This window comes from Lycorma delicatula, chromosome 1 (assembly GCF_047948215.1).
Source record: "Lycorma delicatula isolate Av1 chromosome 1, ASM4794821v1, whole genome shotgun sequence".
In the NCBI taxonomy this organism is placed as follows: domain Eukaryota; kingdom Metazoa; phylum Arthropoda; class Insecta; order Hemiptera; family Fulgoridae; genus Lycorma; species Lycorma delicatula.
Genome location: NC_134455.1, coordinates 116,669,047 through 116,689,369, shown reverse-complemented (window position 1 = coordinate 116,689,369; position 20,323 = coordinate 116,669,047). Strand labels below are relative to the sequence as shown.

At 30.4% G+C, this 20,323-nt stretch overlaps 2 protein-coding genes across 7 annotated transcripts in view; one reads left to right on the top strand and one right to left on the bottom strand.

Annotated features, from left to right (window-relative positions):
• Positions 1-8,013, bottom strand: part of phtf (putative homeodomain transcription factor) — a 169,136-nt gene extending 161,123 nt beyond the window's left edge. For 2 of the 4 annotated variants that reach the window (XM_075359800.1, XM_075359791.1), the window contains exon 1: positions 7,871-7,926. The gene's annotated coding sequence lies outside the window, so the exon portion shown is untranslated. Of the gene's footprint in view, positions 1-7,870 lie in introns of all 4 variants that reach the window. The other 2 variants (XM_075359808.1, XM_075359759.1) reach the window with 2 other exon arrangements.
• Positions 8,014-8,194: 181 nt separating this feature from the next.
• Positions 8,195-20,323, top strand: part of EloA (transcription elongation factor elongin A) — a 126,707-nt gene continuing 114,578 nt past the window's right edge. For all 3 annotated transcript variants that reach the window (XM_075359735.1, XM_075359744.1, XM_075359726.1), the window contains exon 1: positions 8,195-8,415. In XM_075359735.1, coding sequence (XP_075215850.1) covers positions 8,338-8,415 — 78 coding nt within the window. In that variant the 5' untranslated portion in view covers positions 8,195-8,337. The remainder of the gene's footprint in view (positions 8,416-20,323) is intronic.

Below are 20,323 nucleotides of genomic sequence, written 5' to 3'. Positions count from 1 at the left end.
AATACAATCATAGATTTAGCAAAATTCATTTTCACAACATTTAATAAAACAAGAACAAACTTCTAAGCTGCACACCGACATTCACTTAATTACACCGTTCAATAATTACAAAAGTAATTATTCCAACAATGAACAAAAGGAAGTAGACAAGAAATAAATATTACATAGGTAGGAAAATTAGTTATAAAATAAAATAGTGAAAATACAAATAAACGAATAACTAATGAATTTGCAAGGGTAATGTAAGTCATTACGCTTTGTTTGTATAAATAAGTCAACGGACAACACCGCAGGGGTGAAGGCGAAGATCGGGATTTCTTCGACAAGGACCAGCAGAGCTCACGAACAGATAAGACGATCAATAACTACAGTACGAATAAAATTAAGGAAAAAGTGCAAAAGAATGAAGTAGATTGTATTTTATACAAAAACTCAAGAATTAAAAGAACATCTAAAAACCTACAATATCTGAAATGCTGTGTTCAGTCCGATTTTTCATTCGTCTTACTGTGGAATAAACCTTGTTTTCATTTAAATACATCTTACTAACATAGAAACAAAAAATACCTAAATTTTATAACTTTTCAATACTGAAACGCACCCATCTTTCTTTCCCAAAGACAAAAACCATCATATCTTGAACCTTCCTTTCGTGAAAGGTCACGAATAAGTTACTATTTTGATAAAGAAATAAACACGAGACGATTTTTAAACGGGTTAAAAACAATAAAACAATATATGTTTAGTACTACACAAACTTAAAATATTAAGTCTAAAGATATTCCGCCGTTTACCGTTAGAAACGATTTTGTTGTGTGAAAGTGATCAAATTTGTAGTTGATAAGGTCGGGATAGTGAACGTAACATGTCAACTTGAATTTGCCCAACTGATTTTCAGGTGAGCTACAATTGTTTTCAAAAATTACTCCGTCTTAATACGATTTATTTAATCGTTAAATTCGCCATTATTGGCTCGAAATTTATTACCGGTCATTTTAAGTCGATCTGGTACCATTTCATAAAATTACATAAATTACTTCCGTACGAGTCGCGAAATAGAACTGACAGAACGATTTTCCGTCAGAAATTTAACATTTCTTCTATATCTTCAATACATAGCAAATATCGTAGTATATCTTAAAAATTAAAATTTGTGAAATCGGTCTACCCGAACTTTTGTTTTTACTTCTGAAAAAGCAAATATAAACGGCTAACAACGATTTTGTGTGGGTATTAATGGGAGAGTCTAAACTCCTTCCACACCACTCGTCATCGATTCGCTTTCGGTACTGTATAATATGAAATATAGCGGGCGAGTAAACTATACTACTTTAGAAATCAATCGCCAGGTTAAGGTTTTCCCTAACTTCGCCACCGCTATCAACCTAGTTACTCTCCTCTCCAAACTGCTTATATAAAATTTATAAATAATTTTGTATTATTTTTTCAACGATTTAGTTTTTTCATTTCAATAATCTGTTCGCTACATTCAAATAAATTTACACAAACACAACATTTAACACAAAAAAGTAATAAATCTATGCGGTTTACAATGCTATTTTAAATAACCTGTTTGTAATTTCGATGAACGTTTCAATTTGATAAAATTACTCATACCATAAGACATCCCAGCTTGTCTAACTGATATAAGTAAATTGACTGCAACTTAGTTTTATCAGTCCTGTATTCTGTACTTCGAGTTACAACTTTACGAAAAATATTTGTAAATAATTTAGACGTAGCGTCAGTCTAAAAGAAATTGTTTTACGTGTGCATAATTTCCGATTAATAAAATACAATCTACGTATAAGAATTTTACGTAATTACAATACACTTATTCTGCGATAACATTTATTGTAATTGGGTAATAATGACTGTCATAAAACAACGATAATGAATAAATATAATTATCTAAAGAAATTTTTTACTAAATAATGTTTTTTCCTTCTTTTATAGATACTCTGAAATTAAATTCAAAATTAATTGATTTATGTGATTTTTCCAACAGAATTATAAATAAAATTCTTATATTTCTGCTATTTTTTAAAATACTTAAAATTTTTTTTTTTTTTACTTTTTTTATGTGTACATTGAACAATCTTGAAATAGGGAAAGTAAAGCTTATAATTTTACTACTACAATGAATAATATACATTGTAATTCATTGTGTTGCAGTGACCGAGAAGTATTTTAAGGTGGAAGGAGTAACATTGTGTGAACTCGCTCATCGATTTTTTAACGGATTCAATTTAATCACATTTTGCTCCTACATGACAATTCTAGACCACATACTACCACAGAAACGAAATAGAATTGATTTAAATGCATTAGACTATGATTTAACACATTTATACAGAACTAGCACTGACTTAGCAATGATGATTACTTTAGTAAGTGTATGTAGATAAAAAAACGGAACAATTTGAGTGTAATTAGCTTCAACATGTTCCACTGCTTTCTATGACACAGGAATCAAAAACCAGTTGTTGAGTACCAGGAATATTATAAGTTAATGAAAATTAACATTCTGAATGTTAAAAAAAAAAAAAACTGAATAAAAAGTGGCAACAAAAGTTTGATTTATAATTGACTGACTCTCATGTAAATACACATTACACACATACACGTATTTCTCGATGTGGTGGTAGAGCTTGTGTGACCCAGTAACACCCGGAGAGCTATGTCGGTAGTTTTTTGATAACTGGTAGGGTCTCCCAAGTCGGACAGGTCAATAGCTAGAACCAGACAAACAAGAACTCTAAAAATGCAGCTACGTCAAGCCTAGCAAGTCGGCAGTGAAGTTCAAAACTACTCTCAATAATAATAAAAGCCTTGAAATTGGACCGGTAAACCACATATCGTACAGTGGAAACGTCAACTGCAAACGATAATGGATTACAGAATCCATTTATTTTTTGAAACCAAAAGAAAGCTCTACAGGGGAAGATTGAAGAGCAAACTAAAATGATGAAAGAGAAAACATCAACAATTTTAGAGCCGTGTAAGATAAAGTGGAAGGGTAATGGGAAAAGATCTCCGAAAAAGAGAAACACTTTTGGAGTGGTAATGAGAAAGCAGGAAAGAATGGGTTGCAGTAATGATCACAAGAGTATGTTAAGCTGTACAGAGGATGTTAAATACATATCAGATAGAGCTATAAAGGTCGGGGATGGGACACTGGCTGATGTGGAGCCTGATGTGGGGCACTGCCGTTGTTTGAAGTAGGGGAGCTCAATTCAGCGATGTTACGAGTGCCCTCGAAGAAGGCACTGGGCCCAGATTGCCTGCCGAATACGGATGTTAAGGCTGCGTTGGAGCTGACCCTGAAGTGATTTTACGTGTATATAACACCTGTTTGAAGGAGGGAGTATTCCCTTTGAGGTGGAGGCGCCACCTCAAAGGTCTTGATTTGGCGTCGCCATCCTCCTATCGGCCTTTATCATCTAGATACATCGGCCAAAATGTTTGAAAGAATGATACTGCAACGGTTAACCTGCGCGGTGGAGGGGGCGGGTGGACTCCACCGAAATCAGTACGGTTTCATTAAAGGCCGATCTGCAATGGATGCTGTTGCAGATGTACGGCGGAGTTTGGCGGAGCAAATCGTTGCTGGCCGCCGGAGATTCAAAGGAAGGATGTGCGTTCTGATCGCACCGGATGTGGTGAACGCGTTTAACAGTGTTTCCACGTTGCGATCAGACGCGCGGTAGAAAAGTTTCGAGTTCCACTATATTTAGTTCGATCATCCGCTCGTATCTTACAAGCAGATATATCATATGTGATGTTGATGGTGGCGTCCTCGAACGTATAGTGGATAGAGAAGTACCTCAGGATCGGTCCTTGGACCGACCCTCTGCAATATAACTTACGACGGAGTGTTTAGTGTACCACTTCCTCCAAAGGTTACGATCATAGGCTATGCAGATAGTCTATTACTTATTATCAAGGTGGATACACGGAGGGAGGCTGCCTCGAAGATCAGCGACTCCTATTACACTGTTGCAGCTTGGGTGGTGGAAGCTGGACTCCAGGCGGCGCCGGGGAAAACCGATATGGTTGTAATTTCCTCCGCTAAACGCAAGCCAAGAATGACGATTTAGTTAGCGGGTAGAAGAATTAAATCTAAGGTCGCGATAAAATACTTGGGCATTTGGATCGATGCTAGACTGAGATTTGGTAGGCACGCCCTTGAAGCCTCTGAAAAGGCGGAGAGAGTTATGCGCTATACTGCGGGCATTTTGCCAAATTAAGAGGCCCAGGGCTACAGAGGAGGCTACTCACTGGAGTGGCATACACCACCATACTGTATGGTGCTGAAATTTGGACGGGTGTTATTAAGTACAGGAAATACAAAAGCATATTGGAAACTCTCCATAGGAAGTATTGTCTCACGGTTGCGACAGCCTACAGGACTGTCTCCTTGGAGGCCATGGAGGGCATTTCCGGGATGCTCCCGACTGACTTCGTGATTATGCGTAGGAAGAGGATGCGTGAATATGGGGCTATGACTTCAATTGAAAAAGAAAAAAGATAGAACTATAATGGTAACCATCATAACATCTGTCTATAATGGTAATGGTAATAGTCACCGTCAAGTTTAAATGTATTAACTGTCAAGTTTACAGATATATATATATATATATGAAAATCAAATTTTTAAAATGAGTTAGAAGAGCATCTTCAAGATATTAATATGGTAATGAGTGATTTTAATGTTCATGTGGACACTAACATGGTACAACATGAAGAGGTTCTCGGATGCTTTGGAACGGAAGAAGAAATGGCAAGGGGGAGAGGTTCCTAGATGTATATCAAAGAACTGAAATGAAGATTGCAAACAGCTGTTTAAGAAAAGAGAGAGTTACACAGTAACTAGATACAGCTGGGACGGAAAGATTAAATGTGTAGTAGATTATTTTCAAGTAAACAGAAAATGGGGAAAAAATTTAAAAACATTAAGTAATTCCTAGTGAAAATATGGATGAGGACCATCCATATTTTAGTGTGTTGTTCATATGAAAGTCAACTGTATGGAAAAAGTAAAAGAACAGAACAGACAAAACAGGATAAGAGAGTAAAAGTGGAGGTTGAAGGACACTACAAAGGCTGATGAATAGAGGAAACTTATTGCACAGAAAATTGATGAGGTATAAGAAGAGTAGATGCATTTTAAAGAGACAACGGTGCGGTTTGTTTTGTCAAGTTTTAACTACAATACTTGTGTGATGAAATACCAAATTTCAAAAAGAGGGAAATTTGTATCAAACAGTAAAACATATGGTGTTGAATAAAAAGGTACAGACAAAGCTAAGATCAAGATAAATGAATTGTACTGCATGCCATTTAATGTATGGTGCAGTTGTGGAAGATTGTAGACGTGAAAGGGACTGAAGTAGACTGCAAGCAGGAGAGATGAAGTTCCTCAGAGCAGTGAAAGGAAAAATAAGGGATTAATTAAGGAATGTAGAAATACAAGAGTAATTGAATATGAAGAGCATGAAGGGCAGAAAGGAAAGAAGGTTACAACGGTATGGACATGTTAAAAGAATGGATGAGGAGAGGATGCCAAAGAAAATTGGTCTAGAGTTTGATGGAAGACCAAGGGAACATCCTAGAGAGATGGAAGTAGTTTATTAGACAGTGTGGTGAAGGGGGGATAAAAATGGCACCAGATTGAGGAGGAGAAGTGGTAAGGAAATTGAAGAAGATGGAGCGACCTTGTTAACACCTAGTCCTGTCATTATCTGAAATGGGACCAAGGTATAGATAAGTAGACTAAAATAAGGTAATATGTCAGTAATATTTTGTGCTGGGAATATCAAAATAATTTAGAATTTATCAAAGACTAATATAATATTTTTAAATAACATCAGCTACAACACATGAAACTTGCTAATTATTAGCCTAACAATTAATTTTACTGCAACAATGATTTAAAAAATGCCATAATTGAATACTGTAAGAAAATATCAATGTTAAAAAAATGACTTGCTGTTAAAACAAAGTAAATACTTCTCAAAATTCCTTTAAATCTTATCTTGACAAATAGTCCACATGCTAGTAAATATAAAAAATGCTATGTTAACAACAAATTCAAGTATAAAGAAGTATAACAACAAATAGATAGTTAATAAATTGAACAATTTCTGTAAGATAGTTGGCGATACCTTTCAAGAGATTATTAAAAATGTTAAAGTTTTCTTCACAAACAAAGATTAAAATTAATAATTATATTAGAGATAAAGAACTTGTATAATTGACACACACACACACACACACACACATATAATATATATGTGTGTGTGTGTGTGCACACACATATATATATATATATATATATATATATATATATATATATATATAATACAGGATTTGCATACACAATTTATTTTAAATAACATTTTTTAAATTTCTTGTATATTCTTCAAAAAAATTAGCTTTGAATTACAAGTAAAACAATGATACTCAAGATACCAAAATTAACTAATCCTCATACAATAAATTTAATAGGAAATTTTTACTTTAGTATTAAGTTACTACTTTGGGCACATGCATATACATTTTATAATAGTGATAAGATATTTAAAATTACACATGAAATAATACCAGACTTATCAGGAATCCAAACCATCTAATGTTAGTCCTTCATCAAACATGAACAGATTTTGTTAACTATTAAGTACTCAATAAATTAAAATATATGAAAAAAAAAAATGGCATTAATATATAATCTATTGTTATCTTGATTTTTTTTATCTAGGTACTTACACTGATTCGATAAACTTTTTTTAACGATGAATTCCAGAATCTACATTTTATTTTTATGAGAAAAACTAAAATTTTTATTATTAAATTTAACTGTGCTTTTCTTAAATTGTTTTTAAAATAATTGTTAATTATGGGAGGTAAATAATTGTTAACTACAGAAGATGATCTTAGTTAATAAAATAGAATTTCTTTTTAGGATGCAATTTGTAACACTATTTATTAAAATTAACATTCTTCTGGACATTATGTTACGGAAACCTTTCTTTACTGTCACAATGGTAAAAGAAATAAACAAGTTACATGTAGGAAAAAATGTTTACAAAGTTGTTACTATTGTTTCATGATACCCACTTTAAATTCTAAAAAATATATATTTTTTAAATCCCTAAGATTTAGTAGGGAAATATGGATATGATATTAATCTCTTTTACTTTATACAGAGTGAACTGTTCACGTGTCCAACAGTAAAACTGTAAACAACAGTCATAACAGTCAGTGTTTATGTACACAAAAATTGCATAATTTATTCAAATAAATAACAGTGCACACAAAAATAAATCTGTTCTTAAAGATGAGTTGTAAAAACAGGTTTCCAATTCAAACACTTTCCTAAATGCAAAAAATAAAATTTATTACTTAATATTATTTACACTCTAAAGTAAACTGAAGCCAAAAACAACACTTAGCTTTCTTATAAATCACCTTGACCATCACAAACTAGAAAATAGGCTTCTGCCAACAAAGTTATAGTACAAACATACTGTATTCGCCCGAGAATATCGAAAACTTATAGAACTTCTCACGAAAAAACATTGATTGAACAATACGTGTTATTAAAGGTAAAATTATATAATAATTACGATCAATAAAATCCAGCTTCAAAGAGAGTTTTAATTATGTCTACACTGACTCAGTAAAACTCCCGTTTCTACTAATTTTATTGATTTATCAGGAAGCTTAATTCATGGTCAACTAGGGACTGATATTCTGACTTCGCATAAGTAGCAAGTAAAAATTAGGTATTTTTAAGTTTGAAGATACGATTAAATTGAATATACACCAAAGGTTTAGGATAGAAAACGTAAAACAAGAGATAACTTACCTAAAAAGAGTTTCGTGTCACACGTACAACGAACTTACACGAACGTGTCGAGAACACTACTCCAACTAAAGCACAGCTGATCGACCCACTACATTTCCATATGAAATTCTGATCAAGCTGAAAACTATATTCATATTCAAAGATTCCTAAAACATTTTTTTATAGCTATTATTGATTTTTTATTTTTATGTTTTACCTGTTAGTTAAACATAAACAAAATTTAATAAAATTATAAATTAATTAAATCTACTTCTTTAATTTCTGTAGTGTAGTGTAGCGTGGTTAGCTACACAGCTGATTTCATGTTTCCTAGATGTAGTACAATATACTGTAGAGTAATCGTAACCTATCTTGTTGCTGTGGCAAGTTATGCTGTCTTATTTGCTTTTGCACGAGTGTTCAGTGTATGTGTTCCTCTCTTTAAAATTTTTTCAGAGAGGGGACTGAAGTTTTGAACGAACTTCAGGATGTCTTATAAGTCTGTTTTAGAACAAATAAAACACTACCAGAAGGATATCGACAAATGTCCTGAAAACTCAAAACGGGTGAGATGTTTTGGAAAGTTAGCTTTTTTATCTGCATACTTTTATGTATATGTAAACTTTTCCCTTATTGTTAATACGTCATAGATAATATTTTTGGCCAACATAATTAATGTATTTTTTTAATATATATTCAAGTCAGGTTACATCTTTTGATTATTAAATTGTTAAACGACAATGTTAATTTCTATTTGATTGCGTTTACGTGCGCTTTAAATTCTTTCGAGTGGTTCTGTTTCCTTTATCCGTAGACCGTAAAGGAGAATTTTTTATGAATAAGGGTTAAACTTTAGCTGAGTTAATCTAAGTAAAATTCCATATGTTAATATAATAGTAACCTATTTTCTTGACTAAATGTTATATTTATATTTAGGTGTAAATTGAAACTTGTCATAAGTTGGTAGAAAACTAAGAATATTATAACTAACTTTATGTAATTGAGCTTGGTGACCAAACCAATTATTTTTGGGAAAATGTATGGATTTGTTGCCTCATGGCCATACTTCATGATAAAGATTTACTTTTTAACCTATTTTTCATTTCACTTTTCCTAAGTGTACTAACTCTGATGTTTATTTACCAGTGGATTCCACCACTAGTAAATGTATTCGACATAGTGCTTGAAAATGGGTCAATCCATTTGAAGTGGCCCAAAAAAACAAACTAATTGTTTGACCAATTCAGAAAAAATTGAACTTACCCACTTGTTTACTACATGTCACAGAACCTTAAAACTATTCTTTAAAATTTTTTTTTATTGAGGCAGTTTACCTGTGAAGGTCATTTTTGGTACTGTGTGCACACCTATATTTGTGATTGTAAGAGTTTATGGAAAAAATCATAACTAAAAAACTATTGGTCCTGGAAGGATGAAACAAAAAACAATTCAATCACATTTTCTCAAGGTAAAAGATTGGTACAGTAGTTTATTTATCCATCTCTCTTCTTTCTATGAGAAAATTATCAATATAGTTGAACATGAAAAATGGTGAAATTTCACTTTTGATAATTTGGTAAGAGGAAGGGATGGCTTATGCAGTTTGAATTATTTTTTTATATGTAGATATATGTTAGTAGTTTTACAATAAATAATATTAATGGTGATATACTTATTCCTAATTTTTTATGAATTTTTGAAAACTAATTTTTTTTTTAAATTCAAATTTTGGCTTCCAATAACTCTGATGGAGCTGGTGATAAAACTCTAAAATTTCCACAACTTACAGTGTTTTCGTAGATGTTTATGGCAAATAAAAAAGTTCCTTGTGTATTATACTAATAAAAATGTTATCTCTCAAAAATCATGAAAACCCTGTAAAAAGCGATACAATTTTGACTCACTAAATATGTGCTCTAAGGGTGTGGTTTCTTGTCTTCTTGGCACTTGAATATTTTTATACTTAGTACTACAGTTGAAATAGACTTGTTTGAACCATTCATCTCCAGTGTTCATGCTGTAACAGGCGCTTGGAAGTCATTTCCAGTTGTCAGGAAAATTCATGTTGCAACATGCTCATTTATGTTTGTTGCATCATTTTGTTTTGAAGTTACAGACTAATCAGTCTAACATTAATCTGTGATCTGTTCACATCGTTACCGAGTGTTTCAAATTTTAATCTGTTTTTGGAAGTGTCTATTAAATAAATAAGTTTTACTTAGTAATGTATTTGCAAATTTTAAAATCAGTTAAATTTTTACATTATTTTCAAGTAATTTAACATAAAACAATGGGAAAACATTGTTTCATAGGAATTTATGTGAATGAAGAGTCTCATAAAACAGTGTATGGTACAGTGCCAAAAGAACTCATTAAAATTAGTGAATTTAGTAATGAAAACCAACTTATTTTTTTACGTGTTAATTCAGATTCACTAGTGTTTGTAAATATCATGAAATAAGGTTTTTGTCAAAATTCAGTCACCTTTATGGACAGTTCTGTTATGACCCTTTGAGAACTCAAAAAAAAAAACACAGAAGAAAAACTTAAGATAAATAACATTAGAGCAAGCTCTTAAAATTAAGCATGGAGCAAAGGCTATCAGCATTAAAATTTAAAATAAATAAGGTATCTGAAAACTTAGAAAAGAATCTTTAATTGTGTTTCAGAAACTCAAAAGTTTCTGAAAATGAAAATCCAGCTCAGTCTTCTTCACATGAACGTGATGATCTTATTTTAAAACTAAAAGAAAAATGTATTCTTGCTTCTAAAGAAAATAAGGTTAAAATTATATTAGTGTATTTTCCCAATCTTGGACCAGATCTAAAATAATATCAGAGTTCAATGTGTCAGAGCATTTGGTTAGACTTACTAGAGAATTAGTTAATGAGCAAGGCATTCTACCGGAGTTAGGTAAAAGACGTAAAACAGGAATCAGTAACAACAACACAATTAAAAAAGTTGTGTTATTTTATGAAGATGACAATAACAGTGTCCTGGTAAAGGATTGTGTTAGCACGCATTTGATGGTGTCAAAGTGCAAAAGCAAAAGCGCCTTGTTCTGATAAACTTAAATGAATTTTATGTCTCCTTTAAAAGAGAAAACCCTAAGAAAAAACTGGAAGATCAAAGTTCTGCGAACTTCGACCAAAATGGTGTATCTTGGCTGGTGCATCTGGGACTCATACAGTTTGTGTCTGCCCCAACCACCAGAACATCAAACTCATGATTGATGATCCCAAAATTAATGTTGATTATGAGGACTTTGTAGACATCTTTGACAAGGATAACTACAGCTGCATGATGAATGTGTGCACCAAATGTCAGGTAAGCAGGCATTGTTTGACATGCTAAACTTTTTCGAAGAATATGATGTGTTGCCAGATACAATAATGTACAAACAGTGGGTGACAGCCGATAGGGCAGAGATGATTACTGTTCTTCAGACCAAAGATGAGTTTTTCAAATCATTAGTGGAAAAATTGGAAAAGCCGAAAACTCACAATTTCATTTCAAAATCTCAAGCTCAGTTTTTCAAGAAGAAAAAAATTAGAATTAGGTGAAGAAAAATGTCTGCTGTTGGCAGACTTTGCAGAAAACCTTTCATTCCTTGTTCAAGATGAGATACAAGCCATTGGGTCAACAGCCAAGCCACAGTTTACCCTTTTGTGTTCCATTTCAAGGAAAATGATGTATTAGAACAGAAAAGTGTATATTTCAAGTGATCACTTGAATATCCATACAGCAACCTTTTATTGCTTTCAAAAACGTTTAACAGACCATTCAAGGAAGTATATCAAACATTAAAAACTCATCTATTTTACTGATGGTGCTTCAAGTGGGTATAAAAATATAAAGAATTTTGCTAATTTGTGCAGCACAAAAAAAACTTCGACGTTGAGGCCGAATGGCAATTCTTTGAGTCTTCCCATGAGAAAAAGCCTATGATGGTGTGGGAGGAACAATAAAACAAGAGGTGGCAAAGGCCATTAAACAGTCGGATACTAAACATTAATGAAATGTATTCATTTTGTAATCACAAGCTGAAAAACATCAAGAATGTTTTGATTAAATCAGATAAGATAGCTAAGATTTCAGAAACTCTAAAAAACCGTTTTGACTGCTGTGAAAGAGCTCTTGGTACTAGAAGCTACCACAAGTATGTTTCTGTGTTAGAAGAGATTGTAAGGTGATACTTTACTTCAGACTCTAAGGACTATAAAGACCATCCTGTGTCAAGAATTGTACCAATTTCACTTAAGGAAAAAGACTCTACTGTTTCTGTGTATGATGATAAGTGATGGATAGGAGAAGTGGTAGATATTAGTCTTAAAAATGACGATGTGCAGGTTAATTTTTTCCGCCCAACTGGACCACTTGCATCATTTCAAAAGTCTCAACAAGACAAAGTGTTGGTACTGATCTGCAAAGTCCTGAGAAAGTTGACATCACTTGAAGTAACTACAATGATAGGTCATTCTCACACAGTTTCAAGAGAATTATCAGAAAAGATATCATAATTGTTCGTCAGCCACACTAAATAATAAACTTTCAGTGCTACAAAAACAGGCTTTTCATTGAAGAATAATTAAAGTTTACTACGATTTACTTTTTCTTCGATAGTGTTTACAAAAATAAACCAATAGAAAAATAAAAATGAATTCTTGAAAAAAGTAGGTTATTCATTGAAATCTCAGTTCTGGTAAATTTCCAAGCATTTTTTAATCAAAATTGTATTAGGTTACTGGTATTGGTTAAGTTATCATTAAATTACGACCTACCATTAATAATTTTAAAAATATTGAAAACATCAACTTCAACAACATAGGGGCTAAATATAAAAAATGTAAAGTGTAAAGAAGACAAGAAACCACTTTGGAGCACTTATTTAGCGAGTCAAAAGGGTCTTATTAAAATTACTTTTAATAAGTTTTCATGATTTTTGAGAGGTTATAACTTTTTTATTAGTACTATATGCAAGGAACTTTCTTATTTGCCATAACATCTACAAAAACACTGTAAGTTGTGGAAATTTGAGAGTTTTATCACCAGCCCCATCAGAGTTGCTAGAAGCCAAAATTTGAATTTTTAAAAAAAAATTAGTTTTCAAAAATTCATAAAAATCTAGGAATAAGTATGTCACCATTAATATTATTTATTGTAAAACTACTAACATATATCTACATATAAAAAAATAATTCAAACTGCATATGCCATCCCTTCCTCTTACCAAATTATCAGAAGTGAAATTTCACCATTTTTCATGTTCAACTATATTGATAATTTTCTCATAGAAAGAAGAGAGATAGATAAATAAACTACTGTACCAATCTTTTACCTTGAGAAATTGTGATTGAATTGGTTTTTGTTTCATCCTTCCAGGACCAATAGTTTTTTAGTTATGATTTTTTCCATAAACTCTTACAATCACAAAAATAGCTGGCGTACAGCAACAAAAATGGCCTTCACAGGTAAACAAACTGCTTGAAAAAAAATTTATAAAGAATAGTTTTAAGATCCTGAGACATGTAGGAAAAAAGTGGGTAAGGTTCAATTTTTTTGTAATTAGTCAAGCAACCAACCTTGGGTCACTTGGAATGGATTGACCCAAGTATATTATTATATTAATGTCACTTAAATGTATATATATATATATATATATATTTATATTTGCTTATGTAGGATTGAGAAAATTTTGAATTAGATTTCTAAACATATTTTATGTAATTACTAAACATAATTGCTAAACATCACCAGATTATCATTAATCTTTATTATTGCCATTTATTTATTCTTTGCATAAACATTTTCTTCTTTGCTTTACTTTAAATGCTGTATTTAACCAATTATTTTATTTTAACGTCAAACTTGACCTTGATTTTTTGGACATCAGTGGAAAACCAAACCTTCTTGAATGAAGAAATGTGGTTCAGAGACAAAAGATTGTATGTTTAGACAAACAGTTGCTTTTACGTAAAAAAAATTTGATTGGATTATGAGTTTATCATAAGTGAAAGTTTTTCATTATCTGTGTGTTAGTTTTTATTTGCCAAGATTATAAAAAACTTTAATTTTCCGAACATTGTTCTTTGGTACAAATTGTAAGTCTTTAGATTGTTTTGTGTCAATTACAATTTCATATGATAAGTTGTGCAAATTTGAGTCACATATTCTCGCTAATAATATTTATGATATGAATCTGTCACCTGATATGCAGTATAAAATTCAGTCAGTTAGCACTGTGGACAACTTTACTGCTCCATTATTTTGAATTGGATATCAGGTGAATTTACAGTGAAAGTAAATAGCTAAATTGTGATCTATACAAACACAGGTTAAAGACTTGCGAATTAAATCATGATGTTAAAATTGTAAAAAAATAATCTGGTTATCTAATCAATATGAAAATTTATAAACCTAATTGATAAATGATAGAAAAGATGTTTTTCAACATTTTTTCTGTTATCAGCTTGACATCAGCCAATATAATTGTGGCTTTTTTGTGACATGAACATTTAATTTGTATAATCTCTTGTAGGCTATAAAACTAATTTACTTGAGAAGATCTCAGCAATTCTACAAACTCTGGTATATTATAAATGTAATTTTCAAAAATTAATAATCCATAATAACTGTGCACCAGTAATTAATATAACTTATAAGAAAATCTGAGAACAAAAATTTTACAAATATAAAATGTATTAACTGTAACTGTAAAATAACGTTTCTTATTTCTGGCCCATTGAGTTGTTGGAATAAAATTAGACACTTTACTCTCAGTTAATGAAGTTTGTCAGGAGTATCCTTAAAAGACCAGTATTAGTTTTATTGGGAGCAAAAGCCAAGTAAAAAGTTCTAATGGTGATAAACATATGGAAAATCATGAAGTTTATCATGATCATCATTATAATGTGGTAGATGATCTTGATGATGATGTGGTAGATAATGAAGTTGGTCAGGAGTAGCCTTAACGACCAGTGTTGGTTTTTTTTGGGAGCAAGAGCCAAGTAAAATATTTTAATGGTGATAAACATGAGGAAAATCATGAGCACAATAATGCAGTTTACTGTCTGCGAAAAAGACCACGTTTTTATGTATTGTCAGCCCATGATATTTCTCTCTTCACTTGTCAGTTCTTGACAGTGTGAAGTTGATAACATGGTTTCACTTTTCTACAAGTTATATTTTCTTTTTTGTAACAGCACATTGCATCATTGTATTTTTTTTAGAATTGTATTTCTAAGTTCTTTTAGAATCTACAAATGGTTTGTGTAGAATTTTTGTCATTCTCTCAGTTCTTTTAGTATTCAGTATTCTGTATGACCTCTTTAATGGTTAACCATTCCTGAATTACCTTTTTGTAGAGTAAAAACCAACGATTGTACAGGAAGCATTCTATAAAAGAAAGCTTGTCTTTTATTTAAAGTATAAAAATAATATTGTTTCAAAATATTTGACCCTAAATGTGGAACTTTTTATTTCTGTAGCTGAATTTCGTGTTTTATCATATTATTTCATATTTTATGATATATTTATTATTATCAAAATGCACTTTGGTTTTAAACATTCTTATCCTGATATAAAACTTTCTTCTATTTTTCTGGTCCATATGTTTTTTTAAAACATGAACAGTGATTAAATAAATGTAATCCCATCTACTCTCCACCTCCAGCTTTTTGCAGTTTTATTTTATTTTTGCAGACCAGCTTTACAATTTTATGCCGTGGTGATAAATATAAAGAAATATAAAAAGAAATTTATTTGTCAAATCAACTGCAGAAAATTTTTTTACATTATTAATTTTAATCAAATTTATAAACTCTTATTTGCCTTTGATTAAATGAAGATTATAACATTAACATCTAGTTTTAGGATTGAACTGGATTTTTTTTTTCTACAAAATATTTCTATTATGAAAAAAAGACCAATTATATTAACAAATCAATTATTTAAAAACAAAAAATCTGATGAGGACACCCCATGACTTCCTTGTATGCCTATTAAATTACATATACACATTTTTTGCTGCACTTCATTTAAACTTATTTCATTTGTAAGTGAGATACAATCCTCAAATTCTTTATTAAAGACAGTTACACAATTGCTGAAATATTCGTTTTTGTTAACATCAAATATTTATACAATTATTAATTCAACAATCTTACATGAAATATTTATTAGGATAGAGTAAAAGTCCCTTTATTATTTGTATTACTAGATCAGTATTATTTGTATCTTTGTGAGTTGCTGATTAACAAAAGTTTCAGATTTCTGGTGTTTCGTACAAATAAAAGTTAACAATAATTAAACTGTACCATTTAGTAAACTCCCATATACTTGTTACAAATGTTCATTTTGATCCTATGGTGTAAAATATTCAGTTTTTATTATTGGATTATTTGGTGAATAATCAAAAATGAAAAAGAAACAGTAACACAGGAAAAAGAAAGATAACATAAAGAAATATATCTCAAAAAGAGACAAGAAGATGAATATGAAGAGGAAGAAAATCTTAAGAAGAGAAGATGATAAATATAAAGAGGAACAAAATGTTAAAACCAAAGAAAAACTAAAAAGATTAAGAGAAGATGACAAATATAAGGAGGAAGAAAATGTTAAAACTAAAGAAAGAATAAAGATTGAGAAAAGATGATAAATATAAAAAGGAAGAAAATGTTAAGTCCAAGGAAATTATAAAATGATTAGGAGAGGTTGATGAATATAAAGAGAGAGAAAATTTGTACACAAATGAGAGAACATGTACACAAATTAAGATCAGAAGAATTGTATCAAACCAAAGAGCGATTAAATGATTGGCAACAAAAAAATAAAAAATAAATTGGAGTTGATCATCATTAATGAAATGATGATCAACTCCAGTTTAGGGAAAATACTGTTTGACAATATTAGAGGAGTAATAAACTAAAAGATAATAATTTTTGGCAATTTATTAAAGATCAGGGATGTATACCTCAGTATATATGTTGTTCTTGTGAGGGTCTGTTTTTCACTCACTGTAGTTAACTTTAATGTAGATAAAATTAAACAGAAATTCCAGATTTAATTAATTAAATAGAAATTAAACTAGAAAATCCAAAAATAATACGATCGTAAATTATAATTTTCAATTAATATTAAATAATCGGATGTTTCACCAAATCTATTACTTATACATTTTATACACATGTGTAATAGTGCCTATTAAAGTAAACACACATTTTTAAAAGAACATAAAATTTTATTTTAGTTATAACTTATGATTTTTTTCATATTTTTTTGTTATTGTTATTGAATAATAATTATTTATAGTAAAACTTTTTTTTACAGTCATGGATTAATAATTACTAATAAATCACATTTTAACCATTGTGCCTTCCCTTATAAGATCCAAATACTTCATTAATTAAAATTTTATTTGGTTATAACTGGAAACAATGAAAATAAGTACCTTGTTATATCATTGAAAAGCTCTCGATGAGGGCTTATTACTGCAGTTAAGAAAAAGTCCAAAATCCAGATTTTTTGGGGATTTTGGGCTCTTTTGGACACTTTTGGTTCGGTTGATTGCAATCAAAAGAGGATGTGCACAATTAGATATTATAATAGTCCTAAATCCAAAATTGCAACGTTCTACAGCCAATCGTTTTTGAGTCATGCGAGATACATATGTACATACGTACTTACAGACGTCATACCAAAACTTGTCAAAATTGATTCAGGGACGGTCAAAATGGATATTTCCCTTGCAATCTGAAAATCAAAATTTTTCGTGATCACAATACTTCCTTTACTTCGTGCACAGAAGTAGGAGATAAAAAAAAGAAAATGTTAAATTAAAAATTATCACAAACTAGAACTATGCAAGTAAATTAAATATGCATAAATAAAATTTTGTTCAGATCTTTTCATAGTTTATCAAGTAGTTTTTTGCAATCTTAAAAAGTGGCATATTTTATAATAAATAATTTGAATACGTAAAAGTAATTAATTGAAAAAAAACTGTTTGATAGTACCAAAAAATAATTATAAACCTTTGGTGAGCAAACCATAAAAGTAACATATGTTTTCTCATGCTGTTTATGTTGATATTATACAGGCTGTTCAAGCACAGTTAACTCCATGGATATTTCCTGCCCAAGAAAATACTTTATTCTGCACTTGTTTCATTTTTAACTGTTTTGCAATATTGTTTTTTCTTAAACATAGGAATAAACATTGCACTAAATGTGACATTTCCCTTCTGTTTGTCTGTGTATTTTATAATGTTGAGTTTGATACAGTTTTCAGTCTAAATGGTCCTTATTTAGTTGACTGTAGTTCTAAAAGCAGATAGTTCGCATAGGGTTAAGTGGTTTAAGGTGTTGCGAATGAAAGTATTTGTCATTGTTAGTCTTTTTTTTTTTATGGTTAGGTCAAGAAAATTAATTAGTTTTATTCTGTTCATATTCAGTTGTAAAGTTTTTAATTTGAGTTTTACAAGTATTTGATGTACTGTAGTTGTTCACACTGTCTTGTGATGCTTTTCAATAAAATTGAGTCATAAGCATGTTTGTTGTTGGTGAGTACATGTGTTTGTACATGTTTTTTGTGTACGTTATAGAAAAATCTCGTCTAAGATGCTAAACATAAGTGAACCCATGGGAAGGCCATAAAATAATATTTGTTCTGGAGAGTAAAGTAATTTTGTTTTTTAATAGTCCAAATTAATCCTTTGTTTTCAAATTTTATCATTTTCATATATTTTGGTGTTTTTTACAATATATTATTGACAATGACAATTTTTCTTTTTAGATAATAGTTTTCTAGAAAACCATCGTCCCTATTTTTGGGGCATTGGGCATAGGCAGGTATATGTAAATTATTGATACAAAAATGAAGTATAAATTCATAATATTGTAGAAAACATGATTTTATTTAAAAATACTAAGCTGGAATAGAAATTATGTTAATTAGGTACAACAAAAAATAAGAAACTTTTAATATAAAAATTGAAATTATTTTGAGATTTAAAAATTATTTTAACAGGTAATATCAAAATTATATAAACAGATTTAGATTAATTTAAAAAAGTAGTAGGTGATTAAATTAAAAAAAAATTTTTTTTTAATTTCTTCATTTAAGTGTTATTAGTTGTTATTTAGTTGTTATATCAGTTACAATTCAAGAGTGAAATTTTTCAAAAAAATGTACGTGGCACTCTATGTTACACGTTTTGCATTTTTACTTCCTTATATGAAGTAAAGGGCATATTGTGATCGCGAAAAATTTTGGTTTATAGATTTTAAGTTGAATAACCATTTTGAACATCCCTGAATCAATTTTGACTAGTTTCGGCATGACGTCTGTAGGTACGTATGTACATACATATCTCGCATAAACTCAAAAACGATTAGCCGTAGAATGTTGAAATTTTGGATTTAGGACTGTTGTAACAACTAAATGTGCACCTCTCCTTTTGATGGCAATCAACTGGACCAAGAGTGTCCAAAAAAGCCCAAAATCCCAAAAAATTGGATTTTGGACTTTTTCTTAACTGCAGTAATCACCCGTCATTGAGAGCTTTTCAACACTATATCATAAATGGTACCTATTTTCATTGGTTCCAGAGTTATAGCCAAATAAAATTTTAATTAATGAAATATTTGGATCTTACAAGGGGAAGGCACATCGATTCAAATGCGACTTCATTTTCTTTTTTTTTAATTTAAATATATTGATTTATTAATAATTATTAAACTTTTATTGTATAAACATTTTTACAATAAATAATAATTCAATAATAACAATAAAAAAAAAATATGAAAAAAATCACAAGTTATTAATAAAACAAATATTACGTACTTTTAAAAATGTGTATATGTAATTTAATAGACGTGCAAGGAGGTCATATGGTGTCTACCATCAGATTTGGTGAAACATCTGATTATTTACTATTAATTGAAAATTATAATTTAGAAACGTATTAAAATGTTATGTACTTTTCATTTTAAAAAAAATGTGTATATGTAATTTAATAGGCATACAAGGAAGTCATATGGTATACAAATCGGATTTTTTTAACATATTATTATGACGCTGTCTACATCTCACTTGAGTTTTGTTTGATATTATTATATGGTCTCTTATGTCAAGTCTTACTAAATCAGAGACACTTATCTTATTGCTTTAGGTTTTGTACCTATCGCCACTATTTTTACAAGAGGTACATGCTGAGATATTCTTGAACAATATATCTTTTAAAACCCAAGAGAGCTCGGTTCCTGGCCATGTGGTTTTAATTTATACAGCTGATAGGCATTGTTTATACTGGCATTTAATGTGAACACAGCAACTTCCAATACCACTTCATTCTAATTGTTGTTTTGTATACTGAAACATTTTGATAAAACCAATCAACTCCTCCTATAAGTGTGTTATATTGATTGAATTCATATTAAAACAGCCATGATGGCTGTTTTATATAACTTTTTTCTT